This window comes from Pelobates fuscus, chromosome 1 (genome assembly GCF_036172605.1).
Source record: "Pelobates fuscus isolate aPelFus1 chromosome 1, aPelFus1.pri, whole genome shotgun sequence".
Taxonomy (NCBI): Eukaryota; Metazoa; Chordata; class Amphibia; order Anura; family Pelobatidae; genus Pelobates; species Pelobates fuscus.
The window spans coordinates 272,356,055-272,377,114 of NC_086317.1; the positions used below are offsets into that span (position 1 = coordinate 272,356,055).

General features: G+C 40.8%; 1 protein-coding gene across 1 annotated transcript in view; it reads left to right on the plus strand.

The window, feature by feature from the left end:
* CALN1 (calneuron 1) overlaps positions 1–21,060 on the plus strand; it is a 566,516-nt gene that overhangs the window by 70,713 nt on the left and 474,743 nt on the right. Inside the window, exon 2 of the mRNA XM_063457364.1 lies at positions 6,863–6,990. Within this exon, the coding sequence (XP_063313434.1) occupies positions 6,870–6,990 (121 nt within the window). The 5' untranslated portion in view covers positions 6,863–6,869. The remainder of the gene's footprint in view (positions 1–6,862; positions 6,991–21,060) is intronic.

Genomic DNA, 21,060 nt, shown 5'->3' on the forward strand with positions numbered 1-21,060 from the left:
GTATACTTTTAATAATAAATTACGTTTGGCTTTATCTTTGTGCCATTCATATTTTTATTATATATATTTTTATCACTCCAATTTTATATTATCCTTTCCTGGCATTTTATACATCCTAAGGTGGGGATTATACCACCCACGCCATATCTCAAGTGCAGTGTCATCTGCACTGTATACTGTGAGTATATTTATTTTGTTTTATATATACCACATCTTATCTTCAGAGAGCACTATCTGTTATATATTTTTCTCCCTTCTCCTGAGAATTGGACAGCACCAGTGGATCAGAATTTCCTGATATCCTACTAGCAGGGATTATACTGCAGAACGCCCATTCCACCTGAGCTGGTTATAGCTCATACAAATGTGAGTTTATTACATCTTTATTCTTCATTTTCCACGTACCCCACAATCTGCACCATTGGTCCTTTTCCCTTTTATATGTTACATATCACGGGAGGATCCAAAGCATCATAAGAAGAGAGAACACCAGCGCAACATAGACATTTATCCTCTTTTGATTTTTATACTGTTTTTTATATTGACTTTTATATATATATATATCCTTTTTATATTTTTATTGGGACTTATTTTATTGTATCTCTTGGCGCAGCCTTTTCTCCCCTTTTTTCCTGTAAATCTACAATGAAGTCCATAGCCAAACAGGACCATGGTCTCTCTGGAATGTTCAAGGGATGTAACAACCCACATGGAAGCGTATGAGGTTGCTTAGTCTTCATACAGACCTCACATGCTCCGATGAAATCCCTAATATCCTTCCGTAAAGAAGGCCATCAGAAATCTTTAGAGATCAAGGAACATGTCTTGTGAATACCCGGATGCCCAGCCGCCTTACTGTTGTGAAAACACTGTAAGAGTTCCAGTTGGAGTTCAGGAGGAACGAAATGCCTTGCCCCAGGAGTCTGTCTAGGCGCCAGATGCTGCAACTTCATGATCTGACCAAGCAACGGAGAGTGAATCTTAAGACTCGTGTTGGCGATAATATTGCACCTGGGTACTATAGAAGACAAAACCGGCTCAGATATCGCAGAAGGTTCATATTGTCAAGACAAAGCATCGGCTTTAGAATTCTTAGAACCAGGTCTATAAGTGAGCACGTAATTGAAATGCGTGAGGAATAAAGACCAACGAGCTTGCCTGGAGGACAAGCGCTTGGCCTCCCCAATATAGGACAGGTTCTTGTGGTCTGTCAAAATAGTAACAGGATGTAAGGTGCCCTCCAATAAATGTCTCCACTCCTTTAAAGCCATGATAACTGCTAGTAGTTCCCTGTCACCAATGTCATATCTGCTCTCAGGGCCTGATAGTTTCTTGGAAAAAAAACCACATGGATGTAAGGGCTTATCCACACCTAACCTTTGGGACAGGATAGCACCTATACCTGTCTCTGAGGCGTCTACCTCGAGTAGGAAAGGCAGAGTCGTATCAGGGTGAACTAAAATTGGTGCAGAAGCAAACAGTTCCTTGAGTGTTTTGAAGGCAAGAAGGGCTTCAGTAGACCAGTTCTTAGTGTCAGCCCCCTGTCTGGTCATATTGGTAATAGGAGCTATAATTGAAGAGTAACCCTTAATGAAGCGCCTATAATAGTTGGAGAATCCAATAAACCTCTGAATGGCCTTGAGGCCCCTGGGTAAAGGCCAATCCAAAATGGACTGGAGCTTATCCGGGTCCATCTTAAACCCTTCCCCAGAAATCACATAACCAAGAAAGTTTATCTGGGATTGGTCAAAGCTGCATTTCTCCAATTTGCAGTACAGGCCATGTTGAAGAAGCTTGCGCAATACCCTTCTGACTTGTCTCAATCTCTCTAGAGTGTATAAGTATATCATCCAGATATACAATAACGCAGTCATGTTGAAATTCCCTAAGAACTTCATTGATCAGGTCCTGAAATACTGCCGGTGCATTACAGAGGCCAAAAGGCATTACTGTGTATTCATAGTGCCCATAACGGGTATTGAACGCCGTCATCCACTCGTGTCCCTGCTGAATTCTCACCAAGTTATACGCCCCTCTGAGATCTAACTTGGTGAAAATCTTGGAGCCTTTTAGACGATCAAAGAGCTCGGTAATCAAAGGAATTGGGTAGGCATTTCTAATGGTTATTTTGTTCAAACCTCGATAATCAATGCAAGGTCTTAGTGTACCATCCTTCTTTTTAACAAAAAAAAAACCCAGCCCCGGCAGGAGAGGAGGATCTCCTAATGAATCCTTTTTCAAGGTTCTCACGAATATACTCCTCTAAGACTAAGTTCTCTTTAATGGACAAAGGATATACATTACCCCTGGGGGGCATAGTACCAGGTAGTAGATTAATCTTACAATCAAAAGACCTGTGTGGAGGTAAAGTATCAGCATTCTTTTTGTCAAATACTGCCTTTAAATCCAGGTACAGGGGCGGTATTTGTACCTCTGTAGAGTAGGTAGAATTAATCGGTGTGTTAACTGCGCAAAGCGGTGACACTGTCCGTAAGCACCTGTCCTGACAACCCTGACCCCATGAGATTATCTCCCCTAATTCCCAATCAATAATAGGGTTATGTTTTTTTAACCAAGGGTACCCCAGGACTATGGGAACAGAAGGAGAAGAAATAAGCAATAAAGATATGTCTTCCTCGTGTAAGATACCAACAGTTAATTTAACGGGTATGGTTTCACGGAAAATAACAGGCTCAACTAAAGGTCTACCATCTATGGCCTCAACGGCCAAGGGTGTCTCCCTTAACTGGGATGGGATAGCGTGTTTGGCAACAAAAACTTGGTCGATAAAGCTCTTAGCAGCTCCGGAATCTATCAATGCCATAGTTTCTAGTACTCCCTTCTCCCAAGTTAAAGAAACGGGTAGCAGAAGCCTGTGATCTTTATAATTAAGATTAGAGGACAAAATAGAAACACCCAAGGCCTGTCCTCTAGAGAAACTTAGGTGCGAGCGTTTCCCGAGCGATTAGGACAATTTAGGCGTAAATGACCTCTGACTCCACAGTACATACACAACCCCTCCCTTCTCCTGTACTGTCTCTCCTCTTCTGAGAGGCGAGTATTGCCTATCTGCATAGGTTCTGGAAAAAGTGAGGTTGTGGATTCAGAACTTTGAAATGAAGGAGCTAGTTTAAAGGAAGGTCTACGGTTTCTCTCTCGAGTGTTCTGCCTCTCTCTTAAACGTTCGTCAATGCGAGAAATAAAAGAAATTAAATCCTCCAAATTTTCAGGAAGCTCTCTAGTAGCAACCTCGTCAAGGATTATGTCTGATAACCCGTTTAAAAATACATCTATATAAGCCTGTTCATTCCACTTAACCTCTGCCGCCAAGGACCTGAACTCTAGTGCATAATCCACAAGTGTTCGGTTTTCTTGTCTAAGGCGCAACAGTAATCTAGCTGCATTGACCTTTCTACCTGGAGGGTCAAAAGTTCTTCTGAAAGCAGCTACAAAGGCATTCTAATTATATACTAACGGATTATGATTTTCCCACAATGGATTGGCCCATCTCAAAGCTTTCTCAACAAGTAATGTGATAATAAATCCAACCTTCGCCCTATCTGTAGGATAGGAGCGGGGTTGTAATTCAAAATGGATACCTATTTGGTTTAAGAAACCACGACACTTCTCTGGAGAACCACCATAACGTACAGGTGGAGTGATACGGGAAGAAGCACCTACAGTGGCTACCTCTAGACCTGAACTCACAGGAGAGATAGAAGTATTACGCATCTCCTCTGGTTGATTACCAGAACGAGATAGTAACGCCTGTAGTGCTAGAGCCATCTGGTCCATTCTGTGATCCATGGCGTCGAACCTAGAGTCAGAAGGACCAACCTGAGTGTTTGTACCTGCAGGATCCATTGGCCCTGTCGTAAGGTCAGGATCGGGACAGGGATCCAACACGCAGAGTACAAACAGGTGGTAGGTACGTATACCGGACCTTAGAATGGCTGGACTTAACGTAAGGAGTAAGTAGAGAATGGTCTAGGAACAAGCCGAGGTCGAGGGAACGAGAGGACAGGTAAGCGAGAGACAAGCCGAGTCAAAGGGTAACAGAGATAAACAGGGTAGTACAAACAAGCCGGGTCAGAACCAAAGAGACAACTAGAATACAAGAGCACTGAGTGACTAGACAGGCTAGAACCACGACAGGGCAATGAGCAGATGCCGAAAGCCTTACTTTATACCTTGATTCTAGAGGGTAATCACGCCCCCGACGAGTCCTGATTAGTGCTCGGGACTTGACTGACAGGTCGACCCGGGTTGGCGTCATGACGTCGACTACTGAGCGTCGCGTCATATAAGGAAGTGGATCCCTCGCGGTCGGCTTGTAAATGGCCGAGAGAACCGCGAGGAACGGAAGAAACAACCCCTCTGGGAGGATAAACGTCTAAGTCTCTCACCTCCTCTGAGGTAGAGACTACAGGTACCCTGACACATACATACTGACACACATACTGAGACCTACACACACATACAGGCACAAAGGCATACAAAGTGACAGACAGACACATACTAACATACATACAGGCACACATGCATGAGGACATACAGACACACTGACATACATACAGACACTGACATACATACACACATACATTCATAATGACATATAGACATATACACATACATACAGACATACTGACAGACATACATGCATACAGACACTGACATTGATACTGCCATACATACATACAGACATACATGCATACATACAGACATACATTCATAATGACATACATACATATATATATACATACATACTGACAGACAGACAGACATACTGACAGACATACATGCATGCCTACAGACATACACACAGAGAGCATATTTTTCAGCCACCCTCCTGTTTCTTACCTTTTCTTTGCAGGAGGGTGGCTGGGGCTAATGGGAGTCGGCGCGACTCTCCCTCTTCACTGGCGCTCCTCCTGTGCGGAGTGAGCTGGGAGGAAGTGACCACTTCCTCCCAGCAGAACTTGCGCTGCGGATGCGTTTTTTTGTTTTTTTTTAATGAGGCCCGGTCGCGCTATTACACTGCCACAGCGCTGTAGATATAGGGCCCATCAGGTGGCCCTAAGTGCATGGCCAACCCGATAGGCCCCATTAGCGTGCGGGCCCCGGTGTAACTGCACCAGCGGCAGTTCCACCGCTACATGTGCCCTATAGGGCCGCCGGGCCCGTGACAACCGTCATGGTTGTCACCCCATGATGGCGGCCCTGCACACACACATGCTTACTACAGATGTGCTCACTGACACATGCTCACTACAGACAAGCTCATTGACATACACACATACAGGCTCACTCACAAGCAGTCACATAGAAACACAAGATCACTCTCTTGGACTGCTGCGTATTTTAAGCCTATCTGATACTGAAAGCTGTGGGAGTACTGGGAGGTGAAGTTGACATTTTCCTTTCTTTTCCTGCCGCCGAGGTCAGCTGCTTGAGGCTGAGTGGCAGAGGTTGAGTGCAGGGGTTAGCTGAATAAGCACTGAAAAGCTGCTGGGAATTATGAAGGGAGATTTTCAGTGCTACAGGAGCATTCTGTATGTGATTAAAGGTCAATTTACAGAGGAGGAAATAAAACCTTTAAAAGTAAGTTACATCTGATTGGAAATTAAACCATTTTGTTGCCCTGCAGACTGGGCGAGTCACAGCCAGGAGAGGTGCAGTGAAACTTCAGAGACATGATCTATACACAAAAACGGCCTCATTAAGTTTAAGTTGTTTTGTGTGTAAGTTTGGGTGTACCTTGAAATGGCATTAGGGCTGTCTGCCAGGCCCTGCTGCTGCAGCCCACTAGAAAATGTCCTTGTATCCCTGTGGGCCAATACCCTTTAAGTAACACAAGCTTATTTTATTCTTGCAATGAATTACAAGACCTGGAATTCAGAACTCCCAGTTTAGTGTTGACACAATCGCTTATCTCCTCTAACATTTCGCTAACCTGCAGCATCTTCTCTTGCAGAAACAATACTATATTTTTCACAGCAAAATGCATAGTTGGGCCACATGAACAAAGTTTGAGGAAGTACCAATTTAAATTTTGGTTTATACACCCTTTGTAAATTATCCCTTATAATATTCTTGATCTGACAATCAGTATTCGCCTGTGAGCAGCAGTAGTTGGCAATAAATCTCCATAAACCTTTAAAATGTCTTTAGGGGTATACTTTGTGACTCACTGTTTACATTTTAATGCTGAAGATATTGTGATTCCTTCACAATGATGAAAGCTTTTAGCCATATTGGCAATCTGGGTAATATCATGGTTATTTGTCATATCTGCAAGTGTAAGTGATCTTTGCATAATGCAATAAAATGCAGCTACACAAAAGGGACGTTTTCGTTTAACTACTTGGTCTGAAAATTAACAGAGTGGTAAATATCTATTGCTTTTATATTTAAAACACATTTTCACATGATTATTTAAACTTTCCACTTACATTGTAATAATGCAGCTATTTAAAAAAAATACAGAATCGGCAACCTACACTATAGTGCAGTAAGTCAACATTGGATTTTTTTGTAGCAAACCGCAAGCAATGAGTTTGAGTTGTGGAGTATTCACAATTTGCACTCATGGTGTGTAACCTTGGATAACCAGTTGGTCACTGAACTATCACTAAGCCTGCCAGATGGAATGGCCTGCTAATCATGACCACCAAATGATCCTCATTATAGCCACCCTTTATTGGTCTGTGGTCTGTTTGTATGATTTCTGTTTTTTATGAGGATAAAAAGAAACATGTGTCATAAATTGTATTTATTGAAAGAACAAATCTATATGTCATAACTCTTGTGAAACAATATTAACAGATGACTGTAATTTGTTTTTTCTTATTTATGATTCCAGGAAGAAGATGCCATTCCACCATGTGACAGCTGGTTTGTTGTATAAAGGGAATAACTACTTAAACCGATCACTTTCCACTGGCAGTGATAGTGAACAGCTTGCCAACATTTCAGTGGAAGAACTTGATGGTAAGCAAGGCCAGATTAAGAGCCCAGTGGGCCTGGTGCTGACAATTATGATGGGCCTAATTACAGAATCTTATCAACCAAAAACACTAACAGTCATACCTCTCAAGCGTCATGTATCTGATGAAGTTAGTGTTGGAGGGAAACTCAAAGGATGCAGCTATAAGAAAACACATACTATATGCTAATCTTTTCATCTAATTAATGCTTTCATCTTTCAAATAAATCCATACCCCCAAACAGCCGTGTCCAAGCAGGAAGTTAATGGGCGGGGTAAAAGGGTGGACCACTGACGTGAATCACATGACCAGACCTGCCAAAAGAGGTGAACATGCCCAAAAAGGGGGCATGTCTGTCCAAAGAATTGGAAGGCCAGCCGGCATCAGTGTCCCTATGTATCACAGTGTCAGTGTCCCCATGTCACCCAGTCCCCTAGTCTCCCAGTGTCCCTATGTCTCAGTGTGTCCCGTGTCACTAGGATGGGGAGACATGGGGACACTGAGAGATTCAGGGACACTGAGACACATGGGGGCACTGAGACGCTTGGAGACATGGGGGCACTTGTGGATACAGACATGGGGACACTGGGAGACATGGGGACACTGAGAGAAATGGGGTCACAGACACTAGGGACACAGACACTTGGAGACATGGGGACACTGAAACATCTGTAGACTAGGGGACACTGACACTAGGGACACTGGCTGGGAGGCATGGGGACACAGACACTTGGGGAAACTGGAAGACATGAGGGCACTTGTGGACATAGACATGGGGACACAGACATTTGAGGACACTGGGAGACATGGGGACACAGACACTGGGAGACATGGGGACACTGAGACACTAGGGACACTGTCTGGGAGACATGGGGACACTGGGAGACATGGGGACACAGACATTTGGGGACACTCTGAGACATGGGGACACATGGGGACACGGAGACATTGGGACACTGAGAGACATGGGGATACTAGGGGACCCTAGGAGACTAGGGGACACTGGGAGCCATGGGGACACAGACACTAGGGACACTGGCTGGGAGACATGGGGACACTGGGATACATGGAGACACAGTGTCCCCATGTGTCTCAGTGTCCCCTAATCTCCCAGTGTCCCCTAGTGTCTCAGTGTCCCCTAGTTTCTCAGTGTCCCCATGTCTCCCTGCTGCCTTTCCCCCCATCCCTCACATATCTGAGCTGCAGTCTGTCTCTGCAGGCTGGAAGCTGCTGTCTGAACTCCCTGTGCTGTGTAGATGCTCCCCCGTGGATCAGTGAGTAGAGAGAAGCAGGGAGATGCTGCAACTTCCTATCCCTGCCTCTCTCCATACACAGTGACCCCTACTGACCAGTGCTGGTATTGCAGAGTAATCTCCGTTTATACTGAGAAAAATATTTGCATTTGTATTGCCGGTATTATTGCAATACCGTCATGGCCAGGCAGCCTTAAATACTGTCTGTGCCTTAAAATACCAGTCAGATGGCAAACCTAAGAGTAGTGTGTAAAAAAAAAAAAAAAAAAAGTTTTGTTTTTTTTTTGTTTTGTTTTTTTAAATGGGCCTATTCCATGGGCCTGGGCCTGGAGCTGCAGCTCCATCAGCCCCTATGTTAATCCGGCCCTGATGGTAAGTTCTAAAGAAATTTGTGAATTCACTGTCCACTAATGAGAGAAGCAATACTTTTTATAATTGGTTCATTTTTCTATGATCTAAAATAATAATATTAGTAAACATCTAAGTCAGGGGTGTCCAACACGCAATCCACATGTCCAACACGCAGCTGGGACTGCTAGCAGTGTGGCATTGTTGCCGTCTGTGCTGCCGGGCAGAGAGGGAGGCAGGGATCAATTTAAATGTTTTGCTCCTCCTGGACAGCACATGAGGAGATGAGGGCCCTATTCCTGTGGGAACTTACAATCTAGATTGATGGGGAGGTGAGAAACAGGAGAAAGGGACTTCAAGGGTGAGACTGATGTTAATATAGAGTGAGATAAGCAGATTTATTGAGTACGTGGAATTCATTAGTTACTGAGTTGAATGGTAGGCTTCCCTTAACAATTATGTCTTTAGGGAGTGTTTAGAAAGACTAGGGGAAAGTTAGACAGTGTGGGGAAAGGCATTCCAGAGAGTTGATGCTGCACGAGAGACCCTTTTCCTGCAGACTAGCATGGGAAGAGGTGATAAGATGAGATGCAAGGAGAATTTTAGGTGGTGAGCTGGAGTATATTTTTTGATTAGTTTGGACAGGGGAGCAACATTAATAAAGGCTTTGTATGTTGGAGTGAAATTTTTTAATTTCATTTTGCTGTGAATGAGGAGTTCACAGAGTTGAGAGGCTCACAGAGAGGTGTAGCAGATACAGAGCAACGGGTAAGGTGGAATAGCTTGGCAGAGATATTTAATATGGACTGAAGAGGAGAGAGTTTGGAGATAGGAAGGCCAGTTAGGTTATTGCGCTAGTCAAGGAGTGAAATGACAAGGGAGTCATTTTTTTTTAAGTAGTAGTCTGTACGGTCTGGGAAACTGAAGTCAGATGATGGGGGTGCTGCAGGTGAGTAGAGGGGAGAGCTAAAGGTAGAAAAATCTGTTTAGGATTGAAGGAAAGAGTAAAGATCAGAGAAGAGAAGTATTTTAATGGCTACTTGGAGGGCAGAATTATACAAATGGAGAATTAATTTGTAGTGGATGAAATCAATATTGGTTCTTTTAAGGATCCATCATTGAACTGTGTCCTGAATTTTTTTCACAACACAATATTTTTTATTTTTTTTTTGCTGTAACACAATGTATATGCCCATTAAAAGGTGCACTAGTAAACATTGCCCCCTAATAGCATTAGCAAAAAAATCCTACACTATTTAAAATAAATAAATAAAATAGTATACAAAATGAGCCTCTTGCAACAAAAATGGTTACATTGGTTGTTTTCCTTTAAGACGTTGAAAGCACTGAATGTTGAAAACAAATTATGTTAACATATTCACATGCTATTATACTGTGTAGCTCTGAGCAAACAGTAGTTAACAGTTGTCAGCATCAGTGAACTGAAGATAGTGGCACCCAGATGCTCATTTATTTGATCGTGTTATGTAAGGACAACAGCAATGTGACGCTTGTATAACACAACCATTAAAAATCCTTTTTACTATACCTATGTTACATATTGTAGAAAAAAAAAACATTATTGGGGGATATAATTTCTAAAAGGCAAAAAAATAGGTAAATATTAATTAAAATTTCTAAAATAAAGTTCACTAGAAAAAACATTTTATTTCATGAGTGCCCTGGCAAATGGTCTGTTTTGAAAGGGTTAATAAAACACACAGGCTGCTAAAACAAAAACAGATTATTACAATGGCTTTAAACTAATTGTACCAGGTCTTATTAAATCAGGCTCGTTTAATTTGATAAATTGGGTGCTATCCCTTCTCAGTTTGGGGAATTACTCATAATCTCATTATCGGCACTAACATAAGATGTGGGACATAACACCCGAGCCAAATAAAGTAAGCTCTATAAATCTAATAATTTAATAGGAAGCATAAAAATACTGATTCATTTTTATTAAACAAAAGGAAGATGAGGATTGTATTTACATTTGTCTGGATATTCTAGGATTATTTAAACATCTTTTTATACTGGTAGTTTTATAATGGACCAGAAACAAACATGAGACAGACGTATGAGCTGATTACCAATGTAGAAACATCTAATTAAAATGATTCCTTAAAAAGAAAAAAAAGAAAACTTTTTTTTATCTAATAAATTGATTATTGCTATGTTGCTATGTTAAAATAATGGTATAGTCCTTGGAAGAGAATTCTATTTCAATATAAAAAAAGAAAAAATGAACATACCACCAAGAATGAATCACTGAATATTTTTATACATATAATAAACAAAGATATCTTATATCATCAATATTACACAGTGATGGAGATGTTAGCACCCATCACTAATCTGTTGATTGATTGTTGCAGTTTGCTTGCCCTTTTTCTAGAGTTTACATTGAGATTTACGAGAGTGCTACTCGGAAAAAAAAAGCCATTGTTGAAAAATAGACCTTATGCCATCAGCACAATTAGACGTGAATAATGTGTTCGTGGATTGCAGGTGTTTTCTACTGTAGTTCGGTAATGGGACTTGAATGTGAATTTCAAAACTCTTAAATAGAACTATTATTTTCACTTATCATTCAAGTCATCCAAAGCAACTCAATTCTCATCCCAAATGAAGCACAGAATGGCAACAAAAGCCAATCGTTATTATATCTTTATTGGCATCAGCAATTTATAGAGCGGAATATGAATAGAAGATATCTGGTGTTTTTCACTGGCAATATACTGATATTTTATGCACCACGTTGACATCAGCTTCCATACTTGCCAATTGTCTGGCATTTTTAAAGACAGTCTTACAGGTTTAGATTTAATTTAATGATTGGCTTAGGTCTACTTTTTAAAAAAAATATCATTCTGTATTTTGATAGTTAAGTTAAGGCAGATATTTAAGCATTGTATGCTTAAGAAACATATGTTAGTCTCCAGATAAAAAAAAAATAATTGTTTATTGCACCATTTAATATGGTTTTAATGGACTCCTGAATATTAGAAAGTATAAGCTTTTGGAGAAAAAAAAATCTTGATACAAGTAGCAACTTTGTAAAGCTTATTAATATGTGATTGTGCTGTTCTTGGTCTTCCAAGGAGCAAAACACTATTGACCTTGGCATATGTCAGCTGCATTTTAAATGGCTAATACAAAAATAATATCATCCTATTAGATTTTCTAAAATACCCAGATTCTAATTTATTTTTATCTTATCTTCTTTATCATTTATTATGTTTACAGGCTAAAAAAAAAATGTAAATATTTTAAGTAATGATTTCATCTCCTAATTAAATGTTTAAATATTGAAAAATGCAAGAGGCTGTGTATCATAATGCTCCCGTGCAGAGAACTTTAACTGTTCCAGAGTTTACTATCCAGTGGTTTGCTGCCTTCAGGAGATAAATGTTAATGTAAAAGATCATATGACTGGAAATACAAGTGGTTTCCTTATGAGCCCTGCATTTCTTTTGTTGAATTTTACATTTTAAAGTTAATTGTCTCATCTGGAAATTGGAAAACTATAATTTGAAACCTCTTCTGTTTCGCAAAATGTCCTTCAAATAATAAACTAGTAAGCACAGTGATAATTACTGATACCTAGTTTGGATTGCTTTATAATAGGATTCTATCTTGTAGAATACTTTGATTCACATTGTACGAATATAGTGGCTGTGAGAGTATGTTATAGTTTTTAAGCCATTTAACAGACATCCCAATATTCATTTTCTGAATTTAAATTACAGAGTGTGTATGAAATATAATACAATTATGCATGCACACATGCTTAGCAATTCATTCCCAGAAAACAATTCACTGAAGAGGGATTGGCTGAGGGATCTTTATTTCTGGCCGCTGTAGACTGTATTGAAGGTTTTTCAAATATACTGAAAGATATTCAAAGGTGAATATGTTTTTTAGTACATTTTTGTATAGGTTATATTTGTAATAAGGAAATGTATTCATATTTGGCAAAATGTTTTGTTAGGAGTGTTTCTTTCTTTCTTTCTTTCTTTCTTTCCTTCCATATAGGATAGGATTAGTAGATTTTTAAATTACATTTTCACATAGTAATTCTTGTTTATTTTGTTTAATTTGGTATATTTTAGAATTTTCAGTTATTTTCAGTGTTTGCAAATTTGCTCATGTTTAATAGAAATGATATAGTGTAGTTTTCTAGCATGCAACAATATATGGGATACATTGATTTAAGACAATAGGTTTGTTTTGTTTGGTGGTTTAAAGGATTAACTATTTTATTTAATTTGAATAGTTACACCTTTCTAAAGTATATGTAAATACTGAATAAGAATGCTGGACTGCCTATGATTAATTACTTTAATGAACATGAAACGCGTTTGGATTTTTTTTGTATACAACCTCTGTCATTATTGTATTGCAATAAAAAAAGATTTGTTAAGTTTGCTAAACAGCTGCAAAACTGAGTTTCTTAACCTCCATGGACCCTGTTCTATAGATGCCTGAACTATACCGGATCCCCAAGCAGAAGTGAAACAGATGTTTTGACAATCTCCAAGCCAAAGTACTCTGAAAATAGGTCCATAGACAGTAACTATTAACAAAATGGTGGGATCTGCAGCAACTGAATAGTCTGATGCCTGACAGGCACAATTTCTTAACCAATCACCTGAAAATGTTGATTTTCAGCCTCCACTCAGAAAACCTGTTTGAATATTGACTGGCATATACGTTTAGAAAGACCATTGGTTTGCCTCTGAGCCCAACTCATGAGAGAGAGTTAATGACTAAGCCTGGCACTTTTTGTTTCTCCTTGCTTGTTGATAGAGAAAAGGGCCATTCAGGTGTCCATGCAGAGTTTCACACAGAATCCCCAAAGATGCCCCTGGACGTGACAAAAGTTTAGAAGTGCCACTTTGAGTTACAGGAGGTTAACTAAGGTTTGTGTGAACAGGTGATGCCAAATTAACAATCAGCAATTGTTAGCTTGTGCTCTTCATTATTGCTGCAAAACCTCTTCTGAGACTGTCCTGACATGTTCACCAATCCATGTCTGTCTTGCGAGCAGAACAGATTAAAATATTATGGCAATGTTGGCCTGTGTACGGATGCAATTGTCTGAGTTATGCCACTGAGTCCATCTGGCAGCATTGTCAATTGCAAAGCCATCTTATTTCCAGGACAATTGACAAAAGCATCCATAGGTGCTGCTGACCAACAGACTACATCTTCCTCCAAAATACACTTTATTGCATTCCTTATCTTTACTATCACAATCTACGCAAGGATTGGACTGTTTTTTTGGCCTCTATGCTTGACGGGGCGGGAATGGTTCTGAGAATGGTTTTAAACACGCTTAAAACACATATAAGAAATTCCAGCCAACATAAAAATTCTAACTCTTTTAATAATAATAATTAAACAAGTTAAATGTGTGAGGGTACATAATCACTTTTATTTACCACCCCAAAATGTCTTTAATATTATGCAATATAGTTGTATTTTAATATGCCATTGGCATTACAATATCACTAGTAAATTTTACATTGTATATTTTTGGCTTTTCTCCTGCAAAAGTCAGGTACTTTACAAAACATTTTAATCCAATTTCTGCCAGGATTTGTACCGCCTGATTGCAGTATGTGTGTTCTTTGATTTTATTATTCATGGTACAGTGGTGCGTTAAATCAAATATCTTATACCACTGCTCAGTGGCAATTTTTATGCTTGGCTCTCTTTACCATTAAGATAAAATATGTTAGAGCCTTCATTCCAACTGATTGTATTAGACTATATAATTTCATTATCCCTTTCTAGAATGTTTTTTTTTTTTTTTTTTACTATAAATTTGTCCAAAGGCTGTAAAAGGTCTCTTCATGTGTCACTTCTGTGTTTTCACCATTGCAAAACTAAATTCTGTTTGCATCTATCTATGTTTTGTATTACTAATATGATGGTCATGGTATACTATGATAGTTAGACATACGCTATTGCCTTTAGATTTATTAATATTTCAAATGTTTGTCTCACTGATCATATGCTTCCCAGTTCCAATAGTACATAAAATTATATATTTTTAGTTTTTTATGACTAGGTCCATAAAGCCCATCCTAACGTGTACATCACTAGTTTTAACCCTGAAAAGAAGTAAATTTATTTACCATGGCTTTATTCTGGACATGCTCTGTAAATGGTTTCCCTATTTCCTCTGATAGTACAGAAACATTTTGGTCAAACTTTATGGTGGCATTTTAGTATTTCAGGAAGTTGCATTCATAAGAACCTTACATTTTTTGTCAATCTGCATTTTATTGTGGCATTAAGAATGTACATAACAGTTTCAAGTCAGCAATACTAACCACATTTTAGTAATGATATGTAATAACAGGATTGGCAAACTTGTCTAAACAGTTTGGAAAATCTATGCTTTCTTATAGGCAAGACATTTCAGACAATCAGAGCTTTACATGTGGGCAAACATGCTAAGTAAAAAACAAAAAAAAAACAAATACTGAGAGAAACGAAGAATGTGAGGAATATAAATTTGTACCACTGGGTGTATGCTACAAGAGAGTATGAGAGGAGTAGGAGCAAACCCCAGACCCACAGCTTTGTTGTAGCAAGGATAATAATTCGCAGTAAGACAGTAAAATGAGCATAGCAGCGGAGAGTCTGTCCACAAGGTTGCTCAGCCTTTGCCAGTAGATGGGAGGCTGTTAATGCAAAGAAAAGTAAATCCACAAACATTGAAACTGGGCCTCTGGACAGACCCATTGCACACTACAGGCACAGCTGCGTGAGAACCCTCCAGTGATGCGATGTACGCTTGTCAGTGTGGTCCTCACTGTAGCACCGATGAAGGACATGACTGCAGGACTTAGAAGAAGGCAGACCACAAGGTAGCTACAGCTTTGGCCTCTGTCTTAGCCATCTTACCATCCTTTTTGTGCTGGAGAGATGTCAGGGAGATGTTGCTGAATCCCACTTACCAAGAGCTGGAGTCTAGACTGTCATGTCCGGCTTGTCAGGTAACTTAGTCCGTGGAGCCAAGCCAGATGTGAGGTACCTAGCATTGGGCTGTGAGTAGATAGGCATGTTTGTGTCCCATATGCTGGCCGTGAAGGGTGCACAGCTTCAGCCAGAAGTTCGTAAACATCTCCTCCAGCTGCCAATTGTTGTTTCCATCAGGCCTTATGTTGGGGAGATAGAAAGGGGATCGTAGTATGTGCAACGAGACAGACCCAGTGTTTCTGGGGTGTTGGTAAGGTCGGCCTCCACCAGTGGGTGAACGAGTAGGTGCCAGGATAACCCTCATTGGCGGGGGGAGAGAGGTAAGCCCTCCTCTCCCTCAACAGCCTCTGCTAGTAAGCCGCATTGTGTGTATCTGGTTTGAGTCACCCGTAGCTAGTTGAGCAGCTTCAAAGTGAAGCAGGAGTCTCCAGCACAATGGGTTCTAGTTTTCATAGAGGGAGAATTTAATTAGTAGTGCTTTTTCGGTAGCTGTGTACAGAACTCACATGAAGTGCGACCAGTTAGAATGGCAGTCAGGCCCCGCCCGTGTGAAAATAAAAATCTGTTTTGTCTTCCATTTTGTCTGACCGTTTTGTCAGTCCAAATGAGATGATACAGCTTGGTACCAGACTCTGCCTCCACTCCTTGCTCTGTCTGTGTACGGCGTCGAAACAGGAAGGGCTGTGACTTCCATGGGCCAGCGCTCTTGTGTACTTGGTAGCAGAAGGGGGCGTCCTCCGGGTTATGCCGGTTCCGGTGAAGGCAAGGGAGTCTGGATCTCCGTGGTCGAGGTGAGTAGTGACGGCCATGTTGCTGGATATGATGGGGAAGCTTTGCCCGCCGCTGTGGCTTCCTGCATCTTCTCACTTTCCTGGTTGTGCGGGAGGGTTGTTTATACATGCCGCTTCTAGTAGCAGGACGTCTCCAGGGAATCGCTGGGCCTTCAGCAGGCGTGTAGGGTAGCTATGTGGGGTGCTCTACCCCAGGAGAGTGAGTAGGTGTCGCCTTGATGCAAGCCTTCAGTTTTGCCCAGAAGCCTGCAAATATCGCATCCAAGCACTCCAGTATGTGTTCGGCAGCGCCTCGTTGTGTTTCCATGGGATGTGTCAGTCCAGACTGGTGGAACAGACGCGTGTCCGCCATCTTAGGTGAGTTAGCCGCGATCAAGAGTCGTGGGATGGCAGCTGTTTAGGGTCGTTAGAGGTGTTAGCCAGTGGATACCGGGATAACCCTCGCTATTCCGGGGAGGGCGGGGGGGACCGCTATGTTCACCGGGACCACTCTGTCAGCAAGGGAGCTAGGAGAGTGGCCGCCTTAATTATCAGGGCCAGATGTAGGAGCTCTTGCTATGCACGTCTGGCTACATTGGAAGTATAGCTACGCCCCCTCTAACCATATATTATGGAGTGTCAAAGAGAGGCTGAGGAGGCAATCTAAATACATATGCTGTCGTAGCCTATCCACTGCATGCTTTGGGGTGTTCTGCGTTCACTGTTGTTCTTCTGCATACCCCTGTGGCTATTTGTCTGCATGATTTTATTCATTGACCTGCTTCCACATGATTGGTCTAGTTAGATATGTGCATCAATGAGCATGTGTACAGGTGTACATGATAATGTGGCCATCTACTGGGTGTGTATATAAAATTCCCAACTTGGACTGACAATATTGTGGACATTGCTTGAAGTTTTCTTGAAAGTAATGAAATAAAGGGCCACGCTGTTTACCCCATCTACGAGACTCCTTAGTGGTGTATTATTTGCATTTGTATATGTAGTGGCCAGGGATTCACCCCAAGCTAGTACAGTAAACACACACACACCACAGTAAGAATAAAATGATAATTTAAGATTTAAATCCCTACATACAATGTCCTGTAAGTATCCCAATGCAGTTTTTTTTTTGGCACATACACCATTATTTATACAAAGTTGTATTAATGTTCATCTGGAGCTAATGCAAAATGTTCTGGTTTTACAAGTGTATAATTAATCTGAATATGTAATTTTGTCGAATATTATATTATCTTGATTTATTTTATGTTTCATATCCTAAAAAGCAGGAGCTTGTCACTTCTGATTAGAACGACATTTCTTATTTAATACTTGCACAGCATCTGTGTTGTAAAATATGCTTAGTAAATGTCCCATCAAAACTAACTGACTAAGCTTTATGAGATATGCGTACATTGAATGTCTATGATTTCTAATAATGTTTATGTACATAACAGTACAGTTTGCTGAAATTTCTTTAGCAATGCAAGCTATTTCAAACATACAAAATGAAGCCTTGTGCTTAAATTCCAAATGGCCATTAGATTGTAAGCTCACCTGCAGTGCCAAGGAAAAACCTCTTAGGTTTAACCGTTCACCTTGCTTCTTTCAGCTTCAGGTAAAAATCTCTAATGAAAAATAAGAAATGATCCCAAGGCACACCACGGTTTTGCACATAAAAAGAGTATTTATTCATGCATAGAAAATACAACAAGATATCATTATAGCAGAGAGAAAGTGCATAGTATAGTGCTAAACCAGTATATAGTACCGAAACCATAATGTAAGTAAAGTGCTAAATGCAAAAACCCATTAAAAAAGGTATACTGACCAAGAGCAGGAGAAATGAAACCCCAATGTTTCGGCTGTGAAGCCTTCCTCTTTATAAAAATCTCTAATAAGACAGACAGGGTATCTTTCTAAACCCCTACACACTTATTAACCATTAATAGGGAACACATAGGGTGGGCAGAAGCATTTTAACATGGCTAAGTAATACAAAGGCAATTTCAAACATACAAAATTAAGTCCTACGCTCAAATTCCCTCTAATCCTGGGTGGCAGCAATGACACATCAGCCCCAATACAAACAATAAAAAAGTTACTTGCGCACTATACCAAATCCCTCTGCACGTTTTAATAACTGGTGGTGTTTTAGTATAACTCCATTGGCCATTTAATTGTAAGCTCACCTGCCTCCACAAGGCAAAACCTCTTAGTTGAGTCCTACACTAACAATGAGGGAATATTCTAGCTTCAGGGACTGAATAATCTAAATTTTATTAAAGACAGGAGGCGAATATTTGCTTTACTTTTTTTTACTGAATCCTCCCGGCAGCAAAGAAACAGTTAAACAATTGAAAACAAAATCAACCAATCAGAAGACATCTAGACAGTGATATGTGGCTATGAGACTTCTCCCAACTCCTCTTTCTTGATGTAGCCAAGACTTGAAGTCAACTGTGTAAACCAGAAAATAGTCCGCAAAACACAAAGCGTAGTAAACCAAGTAAATGAGACAAAGAGTCCAGTGAAGAGATGAATCAAGGATTGCGTGAAGGACAAGAAGAAACTTCACACTAGAACGAAAAGACAATTTGTGAAAGTATGGTGTGATTGGTAGAGTGGAAGTCATACAGAAACAAACATTAATGTGACAAGTCATCTGTCAATACTTATGCAATATACATATATATTATGAAAACTAGAGTAATCTAAATACATTACAATAAAACCATGATTCAATGATGTACGAGACAAGTAAAAGGCATTGACGACCTTACCTGAATATCCCCAAGTGGATGAAATAAAGGGTGGGACATTGAAAGATTTAAATAAGCCAATGGGTGGGAAAATATTCGCCTCTTGTCTTTAATAAAATTTAGATTATTCGGTCAAGACAGGAGGCTTCATATTTGCCGTTTTAACGCCTGGAGAGTAAATGGGAAAAAAGTGCGAGGTGTAGGTAGGAAATAGAAGGTAGACCCCTGGTGACCAAGGCGGAGGATGGAGCCGCGCCCTGCACAGACTGGGAACCAAAAGAAGCTTCAACGCCCGCAAGACAAATAAGCCATCTAATCCAACGAGAAATCGTGGGACGGGAAACAAGGTTATAAGGATGAATATAAGATACAAACAGAGGTCCCAATGGAGCCTGAAGAGGGGAGATAAGAGTGACATATTGCTGTAAGCAACAAGCAACACAAAGAGAAGGTCTATCTAGAAAGTAAGGATAAAAAACAGGTGGAAAGAACCCTCGTGTGACAAACAATGGAAAAACTTACACAGTTAGGGGTGAATGCAAAAGCATGGAAGCCAAAGGACATGCTGTCAGAACTCAATGAAATGAAACCAAACAAAGCAATAAGGATAGTTTGGCTGAGAGTTGGTGCACGGAAAGTTCTGAATTAGGAGGCCAGGAACAATAAAACCTGAGCAACATCCCAGAATTCAATGTATTGAGGAGCCTGGGGTCAAGAAAGACAAATACCCCGTAACAATCTGCAAACAGAAGGATGTTTCCCAACTGGAAACACGTCAGTCGGCATATGAGCTGCCGAAATAGCAGAACGAAAAATGTTTATGGTATGGTAAGACTTTCCTTTGTCAAAAAGAGAAGATAGGAAGTCCATAATATTCATCAAAGTAGTTGAAAAGGGATCAGAATCCCTTTCCAAACACCAGCTAACCCAGAAAACATCATGCTGAAAGGTATGCTCTACGAGTTCCAGAGGCACATGAATTCCAGAGGAGTCCTCGAACAGAGTCCGCAAGTCCTGAGACATACCAGGATACCCTGAAACAGTCCAGGTCACAAGTCGAAGATGACCTTGGATGGCGAGAGAATAGAAGTCCCCTTAAGAATCTTGGAGGAGATTGTGAGATACCAGGAGAAGCAGAGGGTAATCTGCAGACATTTCTAGGAGATTGAGATACCAAGGCTGGGCCCTCCAGAGAGGAGTTATTAAGAGGATCTTGACTCCAAGAACCCTGAGACAATGAAGAGTTTGAGAGATCATCAAAAAGGGTGGAAAGGCACAAGCCCCTGTCGATAGCCATGGTAGTAGGAATGTGCCGACGGCTTGAGAAATTGGATCTGGTAACCAACTGAAAAAGGCGTCGGTCTGACGATTCAATCTGGAGGCAAACAGGTCCAGAATAAGAGGCACACAGAGTAGATGTAGATGATGGAAAATGCCCTGATCCAGGTGCCAATCATTGGCATCTCGCCAGTGACTGTCCTGAAAGGTATTCTGCTCAAAGAGAGAGGTTCCATTCAAGACAGAACTGATCAAGTTCTCTCGTAAGGTCTGAAAGGAGTTTTTATCGAGAACCCCCTAGAAGATTGATATAACGGAGAGCAGAAGCGTCCATCCTGAGAAGCAAAGAACAGTTGTAGGCGTCCTTGGCGAAGCTGCAAATCGCAAAGGAGATGGCAATCAGTCCGAGGCAATTGATATGAAACGTTAGTTCCGACTGTGTCCAGAGTCTGCCCGTGGAGAGGTTGGGGCAGGTAGCCCCCCAACCTAGGAGGCTGGTGTCTGATTCCAGGATAAAATCGGGTGGTCAACCGAATATAGCTTTCCCGTTCCAAGCTTCCGTTGTCTGGAGCCACCAGTCTAACTGACGGACCTTGTCGGTAATAAAAATTGTTTGGTCATATAACTTGGATCTGTGAAGATAATATGTCTGGAGACATTGCAT